We start from the raw sequence: 23,662 nt of genomic DNA, 5'->3' as shown, positions 1-23,662 counted from the left end.
TGTTAGGCCTGCTAGAGGGGTGTCTTACCTATACTGCATAGGCAGTGAGAGGCTGGCATGGCACCCGGAGGGGAGTGCCATGTCGACTTACTCGTTTTGTCCTCACTAGCACACACAAGCTGGCAAGCAGTGTGTCTGTGCTGAGTGAGAGGTCTCCAGGGTGGCATAAGACATGCTGCAGCCCTTAGAGACCTTCCTTGGCATCAGGGCCCTTGGTACTAGAAGTACCAGTTACAAGGGACTTATCTGGATGCCAGGGTCTGCCAATTGTGGATACAAAAGTACAGGTTAGGGAAAGAACACTGGTGCTGGGGCCTGGTTAGCAGGCCTCAGCACACTTTCAATTGTAAACATAGCATCAGCAAAGGCAAAAAGTCAGGGGGCAACCATGCCAAGGAGGCATTTCCTTACACAACCCCCCCCCAAACGAAAGAGGATGAGACTAACCTTTCCCAAGAGAGTCTTCATTTTCTAAGTGGAAGAACCTGGAAAGGCCATCTGCATTGGCATGGGCAGTCCCAGGTCTGTGTTCCACTATAAAGTCCATTCCCTGTAGGGAGATGGACCACCTCAACAGTTTAGGATTTTCACCTTTCATTTGCATCAGCCATTTGAGAGGTCTGTGGTCAGTTTGAACTAGGAAGTGAGTCCCAAAGAGGTATGGTCTCAGCTTCTTCAGGGACCAAACCACAGCAAAGGCCTCCCTCTCAATGGCACTCCAACGCTGCTCCCTGGGGAGTAACCTCCTGCTAATGAAAGCAACAGGCTGGTCAAGGCCATCATCATTTGTTTGGGACAAAACTGCCCCTATCCCATGTTCAGAGGCATCAGTCTGCACAATGAACTGCTTAGAATAATCTGGAGCTTTTAGAACTGGTGCTGAGCACATTGCTTGTTTCAGGGTGTCAAAGGCCTGTTGGCATTCCACAGTCCAGTTCACTTTCTTGGGCATTTTCTTGGAGGTGAGTTCAGTGAGGGCTGTCACAATGGATCCATATCCCTTCACAAACCTCCTGTAATACCCAGTCAAGCCAAGGAATGCCCTGACTTGAGTCTGGGTTTTTGGAGCTACCCAGTCCAGAATAGTCTGGATCTTGGGTTGGAGTGGCTGAACTTGGCCTCCACCTACAAGGTGGCCCAAGTAAACCACAGTTCCCTGCCCTATCTGGCATTTGGATGCCTTGATAGAGAGGCCTGCAGATTGCAGAGCCTTCAAAACCTTCTTCAGGTGGACCAGGTGATCCTGCCAGGTGGAGCTAAAGACAGCAATATCATCAAGATAAGCTGTGCTAAAGGACTCCAAGCCAGCAAGGACTTGATTCACCAACCTTTGGAAGGTGGCAGGGGCATTCTTTAAACCAAAGGGCATAACAGTAAACTGATAATGCCCATCAGGTGTGGAGAATGCTGTTTTCTCTTTTGCTCCAGGTGCCATTTTTATTTGCCAGTACCCTGCTGTCAAGTCAAAGGTACTTAAGAATTTGGCAGCACCTAATTTATCTATGAGCTCATCAGCTCTTGGAATTGGATGAGCATCTGTCTTGGTGACAGAATTGAGCCCTCTGTAGTCCACACAAAACCTCATCTCTTTCTTTCCATCTTTGGTGTGAGGTTTGGGGACTAAGACCACTGGGCTAGCCCAGGGGCTGTCAGAGCGCTCAATTACTCCCAATTCCAGCATCTTGTGGACTTCCACCTTGATGCTTTCTTTAACATGGTCAGACTGTCTAAAGATTTTGTTTTTGACAGGCATGCTGTCTCCTGTGTCCACATCATGGGTACACAGGTGTGTCTGACCAGGGGTTAAGGAGAAGAGTTCAGGAAACTGTTGTAGGACTCTCCTACAATCAGCTTGCTGTTGGCCAGAGAGGGTGTCTGAGTAGATCACTCCATCTACTGTGCCATCTTTTGGGTCTGATGACAGAAGATCAGGGAGAGGTTCACTCTCTGCCTCCTGATCCTCATCTGTTACCATCAACAGATTCACATCAGCCCTGTCATGGAAGAGCTTAAGGCGGTTCACATGGATCACCCTCTTGGGGCTCCTGCTTGTGCCCAGGTCCACCAGGTAGGTGACCTGACTCTTCCTTTCTAGCACTGGGTAAGGGCCACTCCATTTGTCCTGGAGTGCCCTGGGAGCCACAGGCTCCAGAACCCAGACTTTCTGCCCTGGTTGGAACTCAACCAGTGCAGCCTTTTGGTCATACCAAAACTTCTGGAGCTGTTGGCTGGCCTCAAGGTTTTTGGTTGCCTTTTCCATGTACTCTGCCATTCTAGAGCGAAGGCCAAGTACATAGTCCACTATGTCCTGTTTAGGCTCATGGAGAAGTCTCTCCCAGCCTTCTTTAACAAGGGCAAGTGGTCCCCTTACAGGATGACCAAACAGAAGTTCAAAGGGTGAGAATCCTACTCCCTTCTGTGGCACCTCTCTGTAAGCGAAAAGCAGACATGGCAAGAGGACATCCCATCTCCTTTTGAGTTTTTCTGGGAGCCCCATGATCATGCCTTTTAATGTCTTGTTGAATCTCTCAACCAAGCCATTAGTTTGTGGATGGTATGGTGTAGTGAATTTATAAGTCACTCCACACTCATTCCACATGTGCTTTAGGTATGCTGACATGAAGTTGGTACCCCTGTCAGACACCACCTCCTTAGGGAAACCCACTCTGGTAAAGATACCAATGAGGGCCTTGGCTACTGCAGGGGCAGTAGTCGACCTAAGCGGAATAGCTTCAGGATACCTGGTAGCATGATCCACTACTACCAGGATATACATGTTTCCTGAGGCTGTGGGAGGTTCTAGTGGACCAACTATGTCCACACCCACTCTTTCAAAGGGAACCCCCACCACTGGAAGTGGAATGAGGGGGGCCTTTGGATGCCCACCTGTCTTACCACTGGCTTGACAGGTGGGGCAGGAGAGGCAAAACTCCTTAACCATGTTGGACATATTGGGCCAGTAGAAGTGGTTGACTAACCTCTCCCACGTCTTGGTTTGTCCCAAATGTCCAGCAAGGGGAATGTCATGGGCCAATGTTAGGATGAACTTCCTGAACAGCTGAGGCACTACCACTCTCCTAGTGGCACCAGGTTTGGGGTCTCTGGCCTCAGTGTACAGGAGTCCATCCTCCCAATAGACCCTATGTGTTCCATTTTTCTTGCCTTTGGACTCTTCAGCAGCTTGCTGCCTAAGGCCTTCAAGAGAGGGACAGGTTTCTTGTCCCTTACACAGCTCCTCCCTTGAGGGTCCCCCTGGGCCTAAGAGCTCAACCTGATAAGGTTCAAGCTCCAAAGGCTCAGTTCCCTCAGAGGGCAGAACTTCTTCCTGAGAAGAGAGGTTCCCTTTCTTTTGCTGTGTTGCAGTTGGTTTCCCAACTGACTTTCCTGTTCTCTTGGTAGGCTGGGCCATTCTTCCAGACTCCAGCTCTACTTGTTCACCCTGTGCCTTGCATTGTGCTCTTGTTTTCACACACACCAGTTCAGGGATACCCAGCATTGCTGCATGGGTTTTTAGTTCTACCTCAGCCCATGCTGAGGACTCCAGGTCATTTCCAAGCAGACAGTCCACTGGGATATTTGAGGAGACCACCACCTGTTTCAGGCCATTGACCCCTCCCCATTCTAAAGTAACCATTGCCATGGGATGTACTTTTCTCTGATTGTCAGCGTTGGTGACTGTGTAAGTTTTTCCAGTCAGGTATTGGCCAGGGGAAACCAGTTTCTCTGTCACCATGGTGACACTGGCACCTGTATCCCTCAGGCCCTCTATTCTAGTCCCATTAATTAAGAGTTGCTGTCTGTATTTTTGCATGTTAGGCGGCCAGACAGCTAGTGTGGCTAAATCCACCCCACCCTCAGAAACTAGAGTAGCTTCAGTGTGGACCCTGATTTGCTCTGGGCACACTGTTGATCCCACTTGGAGACTAGCCATACCAGTGTTACCTGGATGGGAGTTTGGAGTGGAACCTTTCTTGGGACAGGCCTTGTCTCCAGTTTGGTGTCCATGCTGTTTACAGCTATGACACCAGGCCTTTTTGGGATCAAAGTTTTTACCCTTGTACCCATTGTTTTGTGAAGAGGCTCTGGGCCCACCCTCCTGTGCAGGTTTTTGGGGGCCTGTAGAAGACTCTTTACTATTTTTAGTTTTGGTTGTCTCATCACCCTTCCCCTGGGGAGTCTTTGTGACCCCTTTCTTTTGGTCACCCCCTGTTGAAGTCTTGGACACCCTTGTCTTGACCCAATGGTCCGCCTTCTTTCCCAATTCTTGGGGAGAAATTGGTCCTAGGTCTACCAGATGCTGATGCAGTTTATCATTGAAACAATTACTCAATAGGTGTTCTTTCACAAATAAATTGTACAGCCCATCATAATTACTTACACCACTGCCTTGAATCCAACCATCTAGTGTTTTCACTGAGTAGTCAACAAAGTCAACCCAGGTCTGGCTCGAGGATTTTTGAGCCCCCCTGAACCTAATCCTGTACTCCTCAGTGGAGAATCCAAAGCCCTCAATCAGGGTACCCTTCATGAGGTCATAAGATTCTGCATCTTTTCCAGAGAGTGTGAGGAGTCTATCCCTACACTTTCCAGTGAACATTTCCCAAAGGAGAGCACCCCAGTGAGATCTGTTCACTTTTCTGGTTACACAAGCCCTCTCAAAAGCTGTGAACCATTTGGTGATGTCATCACCATCTTCATATTTTGTCACAATCCCTTTGGGGATTTTTAACATGTCAGGAGAATCTCTGACCCTATTTATATTGCTGCCACCATTGATGGGTCCTAGGCCCATCTCTTGTCTTTCCCTTTCTATGGCTAGGAGCTGTCTCTCTAAAGCCAATCTTTTGGCCATCCTGGCTAACAGGAGGTCATCTTCACTGAGAGCATCCTCAGTGATTTCAGAAATGTGGGACCCTCCTGTGAGGGACTCACTATTTCTGACTAACACAGTTGGAGACAGGACTTGAGGGGTCCTGTTCTCCCTATTTAGGACTGGAGGAGGGACATTGGCCTCCAAGTCACTAATTTCTTCCTCTGTGAGGTCATCATCAGAGGGGTTGGCTTTTTCAAACTCTGCCAACAGCTCCTGGAGCTGAATTTTGGTAGGTCTGGAGCCAATGGTTATTTTTTTGATATTACAGAGAGACCTTAGCTCCCTCATCTTAAGATGGAGGTAAGGGGTGGTGTCGAGTTCCACCACCTGCATCTCTGTATCAGACATTATTCTGCTAAGAGTTGGAATACTTTTTTAAGAATCTAAAACTGTTTCTAGAATCTAATTCAAACTTTTAACAAACTTTTAAACTCTAAAAAGACAATGCTAAACAGGGACTTAACACACAAAGCCCTAGCAGGACTTTTAAGAATTTTGAAAAATTTCAAATTGCAAAAATGAATTTCTAATGACAATTTTGGAATTTGTCGTGTGATCAGATATTGGCTGAGTAGTCCAGCAAATGCAAAGTCTTGTACCCCACCGCTGATCCACCAATGTAGGAAGTTGGCTCTGTATGTGCTATTTCAAAGTAAGGAATAGCATGCACAGAGTCCAAGGGTTCCCCTTAGAGGTAAAATAGTGGTAAAAATAGATAATACTAATGCTCTATTTTGTGGTAGTGTGGTCGAGCAGTAGGCTTATCCAAGGAGTAGTGTTAAGCATTTGTTGTACATACACATAGACAATAAATGAGGTACACACACTCAGAGACAAATCCAGCCAATAGGTTTTGTTATAGAAAAATATCTTTTCTTAGTTTATTTTAAGAACCACAGGTTCAAATTCTACATGTAATATCTCATTCGAAAGGTATTGCAGGTAAGTACTTTAGGAACTTCAAATCATCAAAATTGCATGTATACTTTTCAAGTTATTCACAAATAGCTATTTTAAAAGTGGACACAGTGCAATTTTCACAGTCCCTAGGGGAGGTAAGTATTTGTTAGGTTAACCAGGTAAGTAGGACACTTACAGGGCTTAGTTCTGGGTCCAAGGTAGCCCACCGTTGGGGGTTCAGAGCAACCCCAAAGTCACCACACCAGCAGCTCAGGGCCGGTCAGGTGCAGAGTTCAAAGTGGTGCCCAAAACACATAGGCTAGAATGGAGAGACGGGGGTGCCCCGGTTCCGGTCTGCTTGCAGGTAAGTACCCGCGTCTTCGGAGGGCAGACCAGGGGGGTTTTGTAGGGCACCGGGGGGGACACAAGCCCACACAGAAATTTCACCCTCAGCGGCGCGGGGGCGGCCGGGTGCAGTGTAGAAACAGGCGTCGGGTTCGCAATGTTAGTCTATGAGAGATCTTGGGATCTCTTCAGCGCTGCAGGCAGGCAAGGGGGGGATTCCTCGGGGAAACCTCCACTTGGGCAAGGGAGAGGGACTCCTGGGGGTCACTTCTCCAGTGAAAGTCCGGTCCTTCAGGTCCTGGGGGCTGCGGGTGCAGGGTCTCTCCCAGGCGTCGGGACTTTAGGTTCAAAGAATCGCGGTCAGGGGAAGCCTCGGGATTCCCTCTGCAGGCGGCGCTGTGGGGGCTCAGGGGGGACAGGTTTTGGTACTCACAGTATCAGAGTAGTCCTGGGGTCCCTCCTGAGGTGTCGGATCTCCACCAGCCGAGTCGGGGTCGCCGGGTGCAGTGTTGCAAGTCTCACGCTTCTTGCGGGGAGCTTGCAGGGTTCTTTAAAGCTGCTGGAAACAAAGTTGCAGCTTTTCTTGGAGCAGGTCCGCTGTCCTCGGGAGTTTCTTGTCTTTTCGAAGCAGGGGCAGTCCTCAGAGGATGTCGAGGTCGCTGGTCCCTTTGGAAGGCGTCGCTGGAGCAGGATCTTTGGAAGGCAGGAGACAGGCCGGTGCGTTTCTGGAGCCAAGGCAGTTGTCGTCTTCTGGTCTTCCGCTGCAGGGGTTTTCAGCTAGGCAGTCCTTCTTCTTGTAGTTGCAGGAATCTAATTTTCTAGGGTTCAGGATAGCCCTTAAATACTAAATTTAAGGGCGTGTTTAGGTCTGGGGGGTTAGTAGCCAATGGCTACTAGCCCTGAGGGTGGGTACACCCTCTTTGTGCCTCCTCCCAAGGGGAGGGGGTCACAATCCTAACCCTATTGGGGGAATCCTCCATCTGCAAGATGGAGGATTTCTAAAAGTGAGTCACTTCAGCTCAGGACACCTTAGGGGCTGTCCTGACTGGCCAGTGACTCCTCCTTGTTTTTCTCATTATTTTCTCCGGCCTTGCCGCCAAAAGTGGGGCCTGCCCGGAGGGGGCGGGCAACTCCACTAGCTGGAGTGTCCTGCTGGGTTGGCACAAAGGAGGTGAGCCTTTGAGGCTCACCGCCAGGTGTGACAATTCCTGCCTGGGGGAGGTGTTAGCATCTCCACCCAGTGCAGGCTTTGTTACTGGCCTCAGAGTGACAAAGGCACTCTCCCCATGGGGCCAGCAACATGTCTCGGTTTGTGGCAGGCTGCTAAAACTAGTCAGCCTACACAGATAGTCGGTTAAGTTTCAGGGGGCACCTCTAAGGTGCCCTCTGGGGTGCATTTTATAATAAAATGTACACTGGCATCAGTGTGCATTTATTGTGCTGAGAAGTTTGATACCAAACTTCCCAGTTTTCAGTGTAGCCATTATGGTGCTGTGGAGTTCGTGTTTGACAGGCTCCCAGACCATATACTCTTATGGCTACCCTGCACTTACAATGTCTAAGGTTTTGTTTAGACACTGTAGGGGTACCATGCTCATGCACTGGTACCCTCACCTATGGTATAGTGCACCCTGCCTTAGGGCTGTAAGGCCTGCTAGAGGGGTGTCTTACCTATACTGCATAGGCAGTGAGAGGCTGGCATGGCACCCGGAGGGGAGTGCCATGTCGACTTACTCGTTTTGTCCTCACTAGCACACACAAGCTGGCAAGCAGTGTGTCTGTGCTGAGTGAGAGGTCTCCGGGGTGGCATAAGACATGCTGCAGCCCTTAGAGACCTTCCTTGGCATCAGGGCCCTTGGTACTAGAAGTACCAGTTACAAGGGACTTATCTGGATGCCAGGGTCTGCCAATTGTGGATACAAAAGTACAGGTTAGGGAAAGAACACTGGTGCTGGGGCCTGGTTAGCAGGCCTCAGCACACTTTCAATTGTAAACATAGCATCAGCAAAGGCAAAAAGTCAGGGGGCAACCATGCCAAGGAGGCATTTCCTTACACCATCGAACTGAAAATGTCACTTACCCAGTGTACATCTGTTCGTGGCATCAGTCGCAGTAGATTCGCATGTGCCCACCCGCCTCCCCGGGAGCCTGTAGCAGTTTGGAAGTTACCTTCAATTATTTATATATGTATCATCTCAACCTTAAATAGGTGCATACTTAGTCACTCCATTGCATGGGCACTATTACTACAATTCAACTCCTACCTCACCCTCTGCGGGGAAAAACAATCGAAGATGGAGTCGACGCCCATGCGCAATGGAGACAAAAGGAGGAGTCACTCGGTCCCGTGACTCGAAAGACTTCTTCGAACAAAAACAACTTGTAACACTCCGGCCCAACACCAGATGGCGAGCTATTGCAGAACATGCGAATCTACTGCGACTGATGCCACGAACAGATGTACACTGGGTAAGTGACATTTTCATTACACTCCATTCTCACCCGACTGCCAGAAAACAGACTAACAATGGAGTCGATGACCATGCACACTATCACCTAAAGGAAGGGATCACTTTACCTTGTGACTCTGACGACTTCTTCGAAGAAAAACAACTTGTATACTTCAGGACCCAACGCTAGATGGCAGAAGTATGCACAGCATGTGAATCTACGGCACTACGTGCCGCAAACAGATGCTTACAGGGTAAGTAACAATCCTTATTCATCCCGAGACTAGTAAAGAAGGAATAAGACATTTCAAGAGGAGATCATGGGTCCAAACCCACCTAAGGCTCCCAAGAAAAAACGCAAGGGTAGGGGCACCAATCCTATATTTTTTCCACTTACTCCACCTCCTCTACCCATCTGTATGCCTACACCTCTCCTCCACTTCTGCCTCCTATATTGCCACCACCTGCAGTATCACCAGCTCATACATACTTGAGCACCTTCCTTCGGAGCAGCCACGTCACTCGCACCATCTTCCCCAGGTGACATTGATATAAGGGAGGATACAGCACCATGTGGTATGCCATATTTTGCAGACCCGCATGGACACCCAGACACCATACATGATCCATTGGATCAATATGATGTTGGCCCTGTGGATGACACTGATCCAGATCTGTACCCCTCTAAACTCTTGCCAACAGGTGATACCCCAACCTAACACGAGGTCATTAGTAGGGCAGCACAGTATCACAAGGTCGATCGCCATACTTTACAGGATGAGGATAGCTCCCTAGTAGACACTAATTAGATTGCACCGGATGGTACAGTACGTGCCTTTGTTGCAAGGCAAGCTTAAATCCACAGATGAGAAGTCAATACTAGTATTATCAGTGGGTGACATGTATGATTTTGGGCATCCAACTTTTAGCCTGATGTACAACGGCATTTGCTCAGTTTACCTTTTGATGGGCAGCATTCCTTTGGACCACAGGTGAATGAGATGTTAGAAAAAATGAAAAAGGATACAGACAAAGCCAAAGCCATGAGTGCCCTACAAAGGATTCAACCCAGAGACTCAAGTCACACATCTACAGACTCAGGTAATGCACAAAAACAGCAAAGCTTATACCAGTCACAGTGGTAAACATACTACAAAACACAGTACAGCAATAATGGAGGCAGAGGTCATGGTTACACCTCCAAAACCACCACGCACACTAAGCAGTGACAAACTACCCATCCCCCCACAAGATATAACACCAGTAGTGGTAAGGCTACAACAGTACCACCAACACTGGACACAAATTACCACCGATCAGTGGGTCCTTAACATCATCAAGGACAGATACTGCTTAGAACTCATATCTACCCCACCCACTATACCACCACAAACACAAACTGTCATCAAAACAACTTACACTTCTCCAACAGGAGGAGCAATCTCTGCTTCAAAAAGGGGCTATAGAGCTAGTCCCCAAACTATATCAAGGACACAGGGGTCTACTCCCTATTCTTCCTCATTCCTAAAAAAAAAAAAAAGACGGGATGTTAAGGGCTATTCTACACCTAAGGCTACTCAACAAGTACATCTCCTCAGAACGCTTTAACATAGTCACACTAAAGGACGTGATACCATTGCTACAACAAGGAGATTTTATGACGGCCATAGACCTCAGGTGTTTATTTCCATACATCCCGCACACCGTCTCCATCTGCATTTTCAAGTCAATGGCCATCACTACCAGTTCAAGGTATTACCATTCGGGGTGACTACAGCCCACGAGTATTCACCAAATGCCTTGTGGTGATTGCAGCACATCTTAGAAAGGGGGTGGGCACCTGCATTCTCATATCTAGATGACTGTCTCATCAATAGTCCCATCATTCAACAGTGCCTGCAGGACACACAAAAGATCATCAACCTCCTACACAAATTAGGCTACACAATAAATGTAGCAAAATACCACCTCCAACCCTTGCAAATCCAACCTTTCTTAGGTGGCATATCAAACTCCGTTACAGCCAACACCCTACCCCTAGTCCAGATCGTGGTGCAAAAATTCAAGCTAGCATTGCCCCTATTTCAACCACATCAACATGTCACAGTGAAAACAGTCACAAGTATTCTCCGAATGATGGTGTCATGCATATCCATAATACCGAGCGCCAGCCTACATCTGCCCCCCTTAAACTCACTCTTCAGTCACAATGGTCTCAAGTGAAGGGGCATCTACAAGATCTAGTATTGGTAGGGCGATCGACCCATCGCTCTCTGCAGTGGTGAAACAGCAACAATCTGTTGCAGAGCCGGCGATTCAAAGCCCCAATTCTGTCAATAACTTTTACAACAGAGGCGTCCCTGCAGGGTTGGAGGGGGGGGGGTCCCTGCAGTTTGGGGATTGGAGGGCTGGGGGGGGCATATATGCAGGATGTGGGCGATGGTCACCAGCTCAGAACCAATTTCACATCAACTATCTAGAGCTTCTAGCAATTCAGCTAGCTCTGAAAGCTTTTCAGAACCATCTTCACAACAAAGCAGTCCTGGTCCGTATCAACAACAGGACTGTAAAGCATTATATTAAAAAACAGGGAGGCACACACTCTATACAGCTCTCCCTTATAGCAGAGTGCACATGGCATTGGCCCATACATCAAAAAAAATCCACCCCTTACCAGAATACCTACCATAGGCGGGCAATGACTACAGGAATGCTCAACAGAATGCATCAGCAGGTACACCAGTGGGAGGGAAATAAACACAACACTTCTCCACTCATACTTCAAACGGTGGAGAACCCCAGAGATAGACCTCTTTGCAACAGAACACAAAATGTCAAAGCTTTGCCATCAGGTTTCCTCACCACCAATCTGAGGGCAAAGCCCTATGGATCAACTGGCCAAAAATATTTGCTTACGCCTTTCCCTCTCTCCCGCTCATTCCATTATTGGTTCAAAAACTCATGCAGACATCTACACAAATCCTAATAGCCCCAACATGGGGCTGACAACCATGGTTCACGGCCCTACTACAACTTAATGTAATGCCACACAAGAAGTTACCTGCCAGGCTACAGCTTCTCACTCAGAAACACAGGAGAGTAATACATACAAATCCCTTACAGCTCAGTCTGGCGATTTGGCTCCTAAGGTCTTAATTGGACACCTTAACCTCCCAAAGGTACTCATCGACATTCTAAAACAAGCACATAGACTAACTACACTAGCAGGTTGTGCAGCCAAGGGAAAAGATTTGTACATTACGGTCTCTCTAAACAAATCCAGCCACTATTGCCAACAGTGCAAGGGCCCTATTGGTTATCCCTTTCATTTACAACAAGCAAGCCTTGCATGTACATCAATTAGGTTACATTTAGCAGCTCTAGCTGCTTACATGCAAAACAGACAGCCCATGTCACTTTTTAAAGTTCCAGTCATCAAAGCATTTATGGAAGGTCTATAAAGAGTCATTCCACCTTTCACACCACCAGCACTAGTTTGGAACATTAATATCGTTCTCAGTAGACTCATGAGGCCTCCATTTGAGCGATTCCATTCTTGTGATATACAATTCCTCACATGGATGATAGCCTTTTCGGTAGCTATCGCATCCCTTAGAAGGATAAGTGAAGTACAAGCCCTCACATTGGAAGAACCTTACTTTCAAGTATATCCATCAAAATTAGTACTCCGTAGTAACTTGAAGTTCCTCCCTAAAGTATTATCCCTTTCCACGCAAACCAAACACTAGAGCTACCAGTTTACTTCCCTAAACCAGATTCAGTAGCAGAAAGCTCTCCACACATTAGATGTTAAACGAGCAGTGATTTATTATGTAGAAAGAACTAAACCTTTACGCAGGACGCATCAACTTAGTTGTATTTCCAAAACCACAGCAAGGTTCTCCTCTATCCAAAGTGGAAATAGCCAGGTAGCTAGCTAGATGTATTCAGACATGCTATTGCAAAGTGAGCTCTTCTTACAACTCCAAGAGCTCTTTCTACACTCAAGAAAGTAGCTTCAGTGGCCTTTTTTGAGGAAACATCCCATTGGCAGACATTTGTAAATCAGCTACATAGACTACCCCACATACATTCACAAAACACTATTGTGTTGATGTTTTAGCTAATCAGCAGGCTAGAGTCGGTCAAGCTGTATTCTGAACACTTTTTCAAGCTTCTACGTCAACCACTAGCTAACCACCTTTTTGAGGAGCACTGCTTTTCAGACGATGCTAAGCATATGCATCTACAGCCAACAAATTCTACAAATGAAATGTTACCCTGTAAGCATCTTTTCGTAGCGTTTAGTGCCATAGATTCATATGCCTCCTCCCCAGAAGCTACTGGTTGATGTACTTACTTTCTAATATTTTAACCTAATCTTTACTCGCATGTGCATCTTTTCTCTCACTATGTTGCTCCTATCTTAAGCTCAACCGATGAGCTAAAAAACTAATTAACAAAGGAGGCGATGATCAAGCGCATCATGGACTATAGGAGGAGTCATTGTACCTTGTAAGTCAAAAGATGTATTCAAAGAAAAAAAGTTGCAGACGTCCAAGCCCAACGCTAGACAGCAGGAGTATGTTAACCATATGAATCTGTGGCACTGCACGTTTCAAATAGATGCTTACAGGGTGAGTAATATATTAATTTATTCACAATTGTTTGAATAATGTTTGTAATCCTGTCTAGTAGCAGTCAAGTTAATGATGTGTATCACGTTTCCAGAAACGTTTTTTTATTATATTTTCTTGTTTTAAGGTAGCAATGTTATGCGTGTCTTTCGAAGTAGTCTTTGAATATCGAATAGGAAGTTTGAACATATCTAAAATGTGAGAGTAAATTGGCCATTTTGCAGTCTTCAAAATACTTAAAAGTGAGACTGTAGAAATGAGCTGCTTGTTGTACTATTCTAGACTTTCTGTATTCTGATACTCTCTTGCCCGCCAAGTTTGGCTTTGAAGTTTTGACTTTATGAGATGTGCATAGTGTTAACTGTATTAACATAAAAACACAGAATTCATTTACAGACATCTGGTTTAGTATACACCTCACTTTGCCTGCTTCTAGCTTCAGCAACTGTCTACTTGCAAAATGGACAACATTCATCATTGTTTAAAAAAACAGTTATTAAGGAATTCCTTGAATGCCTTAAAAGAGTAATTACACCCAAGGTTCTCCTGTGCACCTGCTTGGAATCTCAACATTGTTCTTACCTTAATTATGGGCCCACCATTTCAACCTTTGCATAATTGTCCTCTTCAAATCCTATTATGGAAAGTAGCCTTTTTAGTAGCAGTCACTTCACTAAGACATGCCCGTGAGCTCTAGACACTAGCATGGAAAAGCCTTTCTTCCAGTTACACAAAGATAGGGTGGTCCTCTAAAATAATCCAAGATTCTTTCCAAATATAGTTTCCACTTTACACCTAAACAAGTTAGTTGAATTAACAGATTTCTTTCCACAACCTGATTTGGTTGCAGAAAGAGCTCCTCATATACAGGATGTAAAAAGAGCTTAAATGTACTATATTGACATAACTAAAAAGTTTCTTAAGACCAAACAACTCTCCGTCGTTTTTTCACCCCCTCACATAGGGAAGCCCCTATCTAAATCAGGCATTTAAAGATGGATAATTAAATGTATTCATACCTGTTATGCCATAGCTAAAGAAACTTTGCCTGCACCTCCTGGAGCACACTACTCGTAAGATAGGAGTATCTCTGGCTTTCCTGGGAAATTATCTAATAGCTGAAATTTGTAAAGCAGCTACATGGTCAACTCCACGCACTTTCACTAAACATTACTGTTTCGATGTTTTAGCATGTCAACAAGCGGTAGGACAGGAAGTGTTGTGTAACCTTTTTAAAACCGCTGCAACACCCGCAGGTTAGCCACCACTTTCTGGAGGGCACTGCTTTACAGTCTGTGCAGAGCATGTGTAGCTACAGCCATACATGCCATTGAGCGGATTATGTTACTTACCCTCTCAGAATCTGTTTGTTGCATGTAGTGCTGTAGATTCACATGGTCACGTCCTCCTCCCCAGACACCTATGGCTGTTGCAGTATCGTCTTTATTTTTATTTGCATGGACATCTCTTTACTAATACTCACGCTCCACTGTCTTCAGACTGCGGTAAAACAATTTAACAATGGAATTGATGCCTATGCGCATTATAACCAAGAGGATGAGTCATTTTACCTTGTGACTCGAGAGACTTCTTTTAACAAATACTTGTACACATCTGGGCCCAACACTGGATGGCAGGAGTGTGCAGAGTGTGTGAACCTGCAGCACTACATGCCAAGAACAGATGCTTACAGGGTAAGTAACATAATCTTTTGTTGCGATACAAGCACACAAGAATTGGTAAAACTTTGCATTGGGGCACTACCATCCAAGATCATGGAGCATTGTGCTGTGGATAGGTTGGTCCCTGAATAATGGTTTACACTTCCCCCATTCCACTTCTTACTCTGCATCTAGACGAAGAAATAAATCTTGAATGATGGTTGTACTTACAGTGCCACATTGGGTTTTCGCAACTAGTATATCTTTAAAACACAGATGTTGTCAAACTGCCTGCACAGCTTAATAATTTGACAATTGAACAAAGCCAGATTTGTCATTTAGACTCACAGACTCTTTGTTTATCTGCATGGCTGCTGAAGAACTAGAATTCCAAAACCTTTACTTTACTGATAAGCTGTTTTGGGGTAATATGTGAAGCAAGACCTTTAAAAGGAAAGCCTAGGTTGCGAAATTGACCAGGTATAACAACTGGTGATAAAAAAACATTTTAAGGCCAAACTTTATTTGAATAATGTTTTACCTGCTGAGGATTTTCCACTTCCAAAGCTGAGTCCTTTTTTTTTTGTTGAAGCTAGGGGCAATTCATGCTAAGACATGCGTAACTCTTTTCCCACAAAAATGTATCCAGGCTAAAATTGCATCTCTTTTCCCCTACATCTTCAGTATTCCTAAGTTTTTTGGAAAAGGGTCAGTTATTCTCTTTCCAGCACTGTCTCCTGTGTTGATTAGTGCTTGGTGGCAGTTATGCCTCCTGCTCCACCCAACCCGACACCAGTCAAAAGTGAAAGAAGACAGCCTGCTTTCACTACTTTTTTTTCCTGTGATGTCTGCAAACAAAAAAAGCTCTTCTCACATCCCGACTTAGATTCTGAAAAAGAAAAAAGCTTCTGATTTTTAAAACAGAAAAATTATCTTTTTAATACTGAGGATGTCAAAAGGTTGTCACAGAACTAGAAAGGTCAAATTATAATGCAGGTTCTAATCTGTTCACTAGATACTTGATTAATCTATGCTTCATTACATGGACCATCAGCTATTGAAGCTTAAACATTTCTATGCTTATACTTAAGAGATGTATTGAAGGGCAAGAGAACTTATGCTGTGCTTTACAACACTAGAACCAGAATGGACGATAAGCAGTGTATTGTCCGGATTAATTACAGATCTCTGTGAACCAATGCAGAATTCAACCGTTTCAATTTGTTTTTAACAGCGAAGATTGATGTAGATGATGCTTAAATTAAGACTTTACTCCCTTATGGGCACCCTCTCTTCCTTGGGAATTCAACGTAGTACTTTCAAAGTTACTGAGACTCACATTTGAGATTATTCAAATGCAGCATCTTACCTCAATGGCAGCCTAAGTAATCATATGACTTAAGCACAAAGTGAATAACATATACTTGGTGCTGTTGAACCCCATACAGATATCCACAGTCATAGGGGTAGTCATGGTGATCGTCCATCGTTTCTCCCTTGTTTGGTTTCTGAATTTCACATAAATCAGTCCATTACTCTCCCAGTTTTCTTCAATACTCTGTCAGCTTGAGGTTTCCTTATATTCTGTATTTGTAAGGTTTTTCATCTGGATAAAACCTGAAGCATAATTGATTGTTATCAACTGTTTCCCTACTGCACGGGCCTATCCACCTCAAAACAGTCCCTCTTTTGTTGGAATGATTCTTGTATCTCTTTCTTTTATCAGTTGGCTAATAAACCAGAAAGCCCAACCCTATTCCACCAGTGGGAAAGCAGCAACTAAAGCCTGACAGACATTTTTATCTAAAAGTTATTTGTAAGGTCCCTCTTGAAAATTGCTTCATACATTTAAGACTGTATACTTTTGATTCTGAAATGCAGGAGGACTCTGGTGTACATCAGACTACACTTATCAACTTTTTTTCGGTTAATGATCTGTTGAAAGTTTGTACTAGTATTAAAGCTGATATACTTTTTTTTATCCATTATGACTGAGGGCCTCCTGGGCAGATGTTGGAATTGTTTCTACTGTATTCTAATGTTTGACTAATAATGAAGATCTTATGATACAGAAGAAATGTTTTCTTGTCGTCCTGGTACTGTATCGTAGGTCTTCTTTGAAGTCCTAAATGACCCACCTTACTTCTTGGCTTTCTATGTCTAGCTAGAACGGTAGGAGTAGCTCTAAGCACGGGAATGTGCACTGCATCTTCTGCTTCAACCACTTTGGACTAGGAGAGAAAGTGTACATATTTTCTGGGAAAGAACATATATTAGAATGCTTGGCAAGCATATATAGGTGCCACTATTGCTACCTTTTCACAGTCTGCTCTTTTTCATCTTTAGTTCCATGGATTTACATAATCCAGTTTTACATAATTGAGAAAGTTAATTTAGTTAAATAACTATACAGAATCGTCTTATTTCCTTTGATCCAAACTTGCATTAACCTGCAGATTATTTATGAATGCAAACTTTTCTCTACATTTCAGAAACGGTTATTGTCTACTGTGACTTTAAAAAAAAATGTTTGCGGTCTTTAAAGGCATCTTAGCTAATACCACCCTTCTTTCAACGTGGAAGAATACCAGTCATTCCAGTTTCTGGGATATAGAAGCAAATCTGCACAATGATAAAAACAGTAAATACAACTTGAGTTTCACTTTTCATTGCCACATCTCAGATTCTCAGAATTTGCCTCTGAATGAATCCCTCGATTTGCTGCACGCCATCTCCCTTAAAAAAACGTATTATATTATACTTAGTACTGATGTCCAAATTTGGCTTTCCCCTAGTTGTGAGCTCTTCCTAATTGATTCCTTTATACAAAAGGTAATTTGTCCAGTTCCGTTAGATCCTATTCCTTTTTTTATGTGACATAGAACAAAAAAGCCATTTTTAGTTTTGTTTGATGTATATTAGCAATACGGGGAGCGGCTCTGTCCTCTGGTACTTAAGTACATAATCAAGAGTAGCTGCATTCTTTTTGTTGGACTTCAAGATTGGCGTGCCATTTTCCATATGTTATCAAAGAATAATGCAGGGTGTCTTTAGATAAAAGCTAAGAAATGCAGTGAAGGAGCGGCAGTGGTAAGATCTGTCAGTGTATGTATCTGCTTATGTGAATGCACACCACAGTTTACTAATTTTGTTTAACTCACAATTTGTTAACTCAATCTTTTCAGTGTACAGTGATATTCGCCTTCTGGTCGTTTTACACCGGTAAATCTAACTTTCCCTGCACCAAAGGATGCAACCTTCTCTGCTAATGTACAGTATTGTTTTGTAGCAAATCATTTTCTGTGTCTTTTCAGAATTCTTCATTTGAGCTCGAAGTTCATCTTCAATTAGTTGTTCCAACTTTGCTTTTACCAACATTTGCTTATCACACTTATCAGTTGACTAAAATAGTTTAATCAAGTTAAGACTTGCTGGGGGCTGCCATGGCACCCCCTATGAGTTTTCTGGCCAGTGTAGAGTTTGACCTCAAAACAAGTCATCTGCCAGGTACATGTCTTCCTACATTAAGTAGGAATTGGAAGTTCCTTAATCATAATTTCGGCCTATGTATTCCTCAACATCCAGCTCCCCACAAGGAGGGTCCTCAATACATTTTTTACTCGCATGATGTCTGGCTACTGTTAATTATTTCCGCCACAGTAACCTCAACCATGTCATTCTCAACTGGATCCAGCCTTAGTTGCCTCTACCCCAACCAAATATCCATTCCACACACGGCTCCACAAGCCTGCCCTGTTGAAAGACAGTCGACAGAAGAAGAGGAAGGAGAAATTGTCAAATTGCATGTGACGTTGAATGGGATCATCATGTGGCTTCTGGCATGAACACTTCCTGTCCTATGTCACTTCCCCTCTGGATAACATTGTGCATTTTCACTTATTAGTTGAGAGAGTTCTAAATGTTTTAACTTAGTAACTGTCACAGAAATTAATAGTGTATTCTGATTTTTAAAGAACCAGCAAAGACTGCTGCTTTTTATATTTTCATATTTGAGAGGGGCCAACCAAGAATACACTAGCTTGCCTACACGGCCTGTCCTTAGCTGATTCTATTGCTGTAAGTGGCCCATGGAAGATCCTGCTTCTCCATATACCTCTTCAGTGGAATGTGACAGAAGTAACAATTTTGCAAAGACAAATTCCATGCCAGCTGCCAAATTCATTGAATAAAGGGTTCATTACGAACCGTTACAATGGGCTTCCCACATTGATATATTTTACCTGACATCAAGAACATGTTTAGAAAGGTAAAGAGAGACTTGGCTGTTGTAATTGAGACTTCAATGGAATGCTGCATCTACAGGATTTCGGTAGGTAGTGGATGCTGCTGTGAGCAGAGCTTGCCGAGACGTACACCCTTCTGTATGGAGGGCCAATGTCGCATCCTGGAAATGGTTAGTTGACATGCAGACAAAACATTGCAATCCATAGTGGAAGTTCATAATAACAGGCAGCTGGGTGTTGTACGGAATTCATTCAGAGATCACAACGCTGCCATCTGTAGAAGATGGTACATCAACATCTCCAGGTAGTGCAGTCTGAAATAATCATTATGCTGAAGAGGAGGACTCTGAAGCCTGAACCGAATCTCAGTGTAACTAGGTGTTTGATGTCTTGTGTGGCTGTAGATGCACATGTTCTGCTTACTCCTGCCATCTAATGTTGGGTTTGGAGTGTTGCAAGTTTTTTTTTTTTTTCAAAGAAGCATTTTTGCATCACTTCATTGAGTGGTGACTCCTTGTTGATACTGCAATTGGATCTCAGATAGCTAAGTAATTATGTAAGGAACCAGCTTAAGACAGCAGCTCAGAGACAAAGCAGCCCCAGTGAGCCGTATTGTGACAAACCACACATTTTTCTGGATGAACAACCAGACAGAAGGGATTCACATATGTTATCATATTCCAGAGGATTTTAAATGTACTTTGCATAAATGTAAGCTACTTTATATCAGATTCTATCTAGCATGTGAATCTATTCGGGCTGCAGTGCTGGAGAAGAAACAAGTTGCATGTAACTCAGTTGGCGGACATCGGTATTGGTCACATACTCACAAGAGCTACCGTCATCCACTTCTGAGGCTAAGTTGTGTACACAGTCTTCTACACTGCACTTCAAAATGTGAAATGAGGTAGCCTCTGGGGGTTGGTTTACAGAATGTGGTCTTACAGTTGGCTAATATTTGGGTCTTTCTGTAGGTGGCCGGTCACTGCTATTGTGACAGCATCTTTGGCCCTTGAGGAATTTTGTTTAAGGAGTACTGCAATTTGAAGATTACTGAATGACTCCCAGCTTAACAAGCATGGAGGTGACTCTGTCAAACATATGAAAAACATAGAAAGTCTGATACGCTGTTGTTACAGGTAAGTAACTTGTTTGATTCCCCGCACCCAGGGTTGAAAATGAAATATTGCTATACCTCTTGGTCTTCCCTCCAACAATTGTGGTAATCCTTTGAGTTTGAAAGAAGGGGATTGTGGGTACTTAGTGCTGCAATTGCACGTATGTGTCAATGTGGTGAGAGATAATTTTGTTAGGAGTAGGATAACTTGATGGGTGTGTAGTGCTACACTTTGTGTTGCGTTGTCCTATTCAAATCACAATCAAAATCTTCATGCACTGTTGGGTTTCACCTTTCTTTCATGTGTATCATTATGTTCTACATTTCAAAATACCAGTCTCGCACAGTATGTTGACTTGGATGATCCGATTTTTATTTTTTTATTTGCTAATTCAAAAGTGTTCCGTCTGTGCTAGACAATATTATTACGCTTGTCCCTGCCAAAAGTGTTGCATCCATATCCCTTGCCAACACTTATTTCACAATATTTAATATCAGTTGGGCTGAAAAATAACATTTAGTTTGTCTCCAGAATCAAAATAGAAATAAAATCATATTACATAATCTTTGCATTTCACTTCATTAAATTTTCTTAACAATTTGACAAATGATTGGAGTGCTTATCCATCATTCTTCATGTTAGTAAACCATGCTTATCTGTTATAATGTACTCCACTTATTTGATAAGTGTAGTTTTGACTATTTGTACAGATTTACATTCAATACTGTAACTGATAACAGAATATCGTTAATTTGCTAAATGTTAGCATGCTGATGCTCTGTGTATCCGTCTTAGCTGCAAACATTGAGTCATATCTCTCACTTCATATAGGTTTTTTCTAGTTTAGTTGCTTTTTGTATTATCAGATGGGATTTATCTCACTTCATCATGATAGTCATGATCAAAATACCAATTCACCGCAATGGAAGATTTTGCAACAGATGAGCAAGATTTTCATAAAAAAAAGATCTTGAGTAATATTGCTAATTGATGAGATAGTGAAATTAAATGTAATTTGAATATGAATGAAAAATAGTCTATATATCATTTTTGTAGCAGTAATCTTTTTACTGTAATATTGTATTGATATTTTGGTTTTAGATTAAAATTAAACATTATCTGCCTAGAAGAAGCAAGTTCAAATATCGCAAAATGTGTATTGGCCAGGTCAGACATAACATTGGCCAGGACAAACACAATGCTATTTTTTTAATTATAAAATAAATGTAATTCTAATTATCAGTCTCAGCAATCTTAGTGAGACTACTATTCTGAAATCATGAACCACCTGGTCCCTATTAAATGAAAGGTACAGTCCACAATTGTGTGAAGGTCTTAATTTATTTTGATTATCCCTAAAAACGTTCTTTTAAACCATTCTAGCTCTGTCGTCTCTTTTTGACTTTCCCAGAAATCAACGACCGTGATCAAAAGCTACATGCACTGAAGGAGGTGCTGAGGAAGTTCCCAAAGGAGAACTATGAACTCTTCAAATATGTAATTTCTCATCTGAACAGGTTAGTCAATCTAAGATTCATTTAGACACACAGTGGGTGGGTGGAATAAAGTTTTGCATCTTGTTTTTTTTATCAGTTGACTAGATCGGGTAATTACATCATTATAGGGGTGTTTTTCCAAAGACATATTTTGCCTTCTGGCTGAAACTATGTGGAGCAAATCTGCATTCCTGGAAGAATCTACTGCTTTTTTTTTTATATCTGAGCCATGTTGATTGGCTGAAAGTTTTGTTGTCTGACCTCCACAGTAGTTTGAAAATGTTATGTGATATAATTCAAACATGGATCCAGTGAACTGTGGAAATTTTATACACAGCATATTTACTGTTACCCAAGAGTCTTTAAGCAGGTGGTGAATAGTTTCCTGTTGAAATTGACGTATAGAAACGAGGACATGATGATTTGGCCATTTAATTGCAACGTTACTAGGCAGGGACCCAGCACTAATATAAGAATATAGTAATTCTTACATTGAACAGATAAACAATTGGTGGCACACCAAGATGTTCTGCCCATAGTTGCACTATTCTGTGGTCTGCTATTAAAGCCACAATAAAACTTTTATTTACCTGCCAGAGACTTCGACCTACGGATTCCTTACCCATGGAATAACCCTCAGACGACAGACTAGATCCATAAACTTTTATCAAGGAGTTCCCCTGCGTCCTGGTAGGTGCCGTCGTTCAACTACACGTAGCATCATCCACGTTCCAACAGATGTTCACAGTCGTATATAGGTGCCACCCCCGTACGCTGACTTCAGTTCTTTTCTTTCAGAGCCAGTCAGCACAGGTTCAGAGAGCACTACCCCAGTTGCTTTTTGAACTTTTGTCTGATATTTTTTCGAGACTTTGTCTCCTGGTGTGAGAATATCCACCAGTAAGGCAGTTTGCCTTTGGTGTCTAGAGTGTGATCATGATGCCAGTACGTGTGAGCACTCTCTCTTCATGCATCCAAAGGCAGTGAGGTAGTGGTCCTTCAAGCTCCTTGCCACCAAACACCAACTGACCACGCAGCATTCCAGATCTCAGTTGCAAGGTGGCCTCGAAATTGTCCACTGAGCTGCACCCGCCGTTTGTCATCCCATTCAAAGTCATCGGGGAAAAACAATCCAGTAAGTCCCACAAAAAGAAGTTGTCCTCAAAAAAGTTGAATTCGCAGCACAAGTCTTCAGACAAGTCGCAGTGCGGTCAGCACCTAAAGCCTACCTCTGTGGTGGAGCCTGCAGATGGGCTGTCTTTGTGCATCCACAAGCGTCTGGGAGCTGGAGCAACCCCTGCCATGCACTGCATAGTTGGACAGCTCAAGCCCTCTAGAGAGTCCTTGAGTACGGCAGAAGTCCCTACTGGTTTCTGCCAGCGGGCTTACCTTCATCTCCATTGGGGCCCCTGGAATCCAGCAACAGATCCGGAATGGTGCCAGATAAGCAACCTCTACCTTCCCTGGCACCTGCTCCAGTGCCAGTGCCCCCAGCTCCACAGATGCCCTTGGATGGTGCTGCCCTATCATCCTTTCTGACCAGTACATGGAACCAGGCAGGCATTGCCTGACAGTGGTTTCCGACGCTAACCGTGGGCTGAAGCCCCATTTCTGAGCGAGTACCTTATTCCTATGATAGGCTTTGAATGGGCAATGAAGGGAAAGGGTGTGCGGACCTTTATGGTTACCAGCCCTTAGACCCTGAGAATACCTTGTGTGAGGATCTGGCAGATGCCAATGGACTGGACAATTCACAAACACTGGACTGGTCTCTCCCCCTACAGGAAAGTGGCATCTTTCTAACATAGTTATCCTCACCTTTTGCCTGGTGAAAGTTTGTTTAGATTGTAGTGCACTGATAGCCTGCTAATCAGGACCCCAGATGTCTGTGCTCTCGCCTCTAAATTTGGTTACTGGTAAATGTTTTTTTTATTTTTT

The 23,662-nt window shown here is 43.8% G+C and overlaps 1 protein-coding gene across 1 annotated transcript in view; it reads left to right on the top strand.

Annotated features, from left to right (window-relative positions):
• The window catches only part of ARHGAP35 (Rho GTPase activating protein 35), a 425,684-nt gene that overhangs the window by 314,307 nt on the left and 87,715 nt on the right, over positions 1 to 23,662 (top strand). The window contains exon 6 of the mRNA XM_069207659.1: positions 21,640 to 21,745. Coding sequence (XP_069063760.1) covers positions 21,640 to 21,745 — 106 coding nt within the window. The remainder of the gene's footprint in view (positions 1 to 21,639; positions 21,746 to 23,662) is intronic.

Source organism: Pleurodeles waltl, chromosome 9, assembly GCF_031143425.1.
Source record: "Pleurodeles waltl isolate 20211129_DDA chromosome 9, aPleWal1.hap1.20221129, whole genome shotgun sequence".
NCBI lineage: Eukaryota > Metazoa > Chordata > Amphibia > Caudata > Salamandridae > Pleurodeles > Pleurodeles waltl.
The sequence above is the reverse complement of the archived record's forward strand: the minus strand, read 5'-3'. Positions and strand labels throughout refer to the sequence as shown.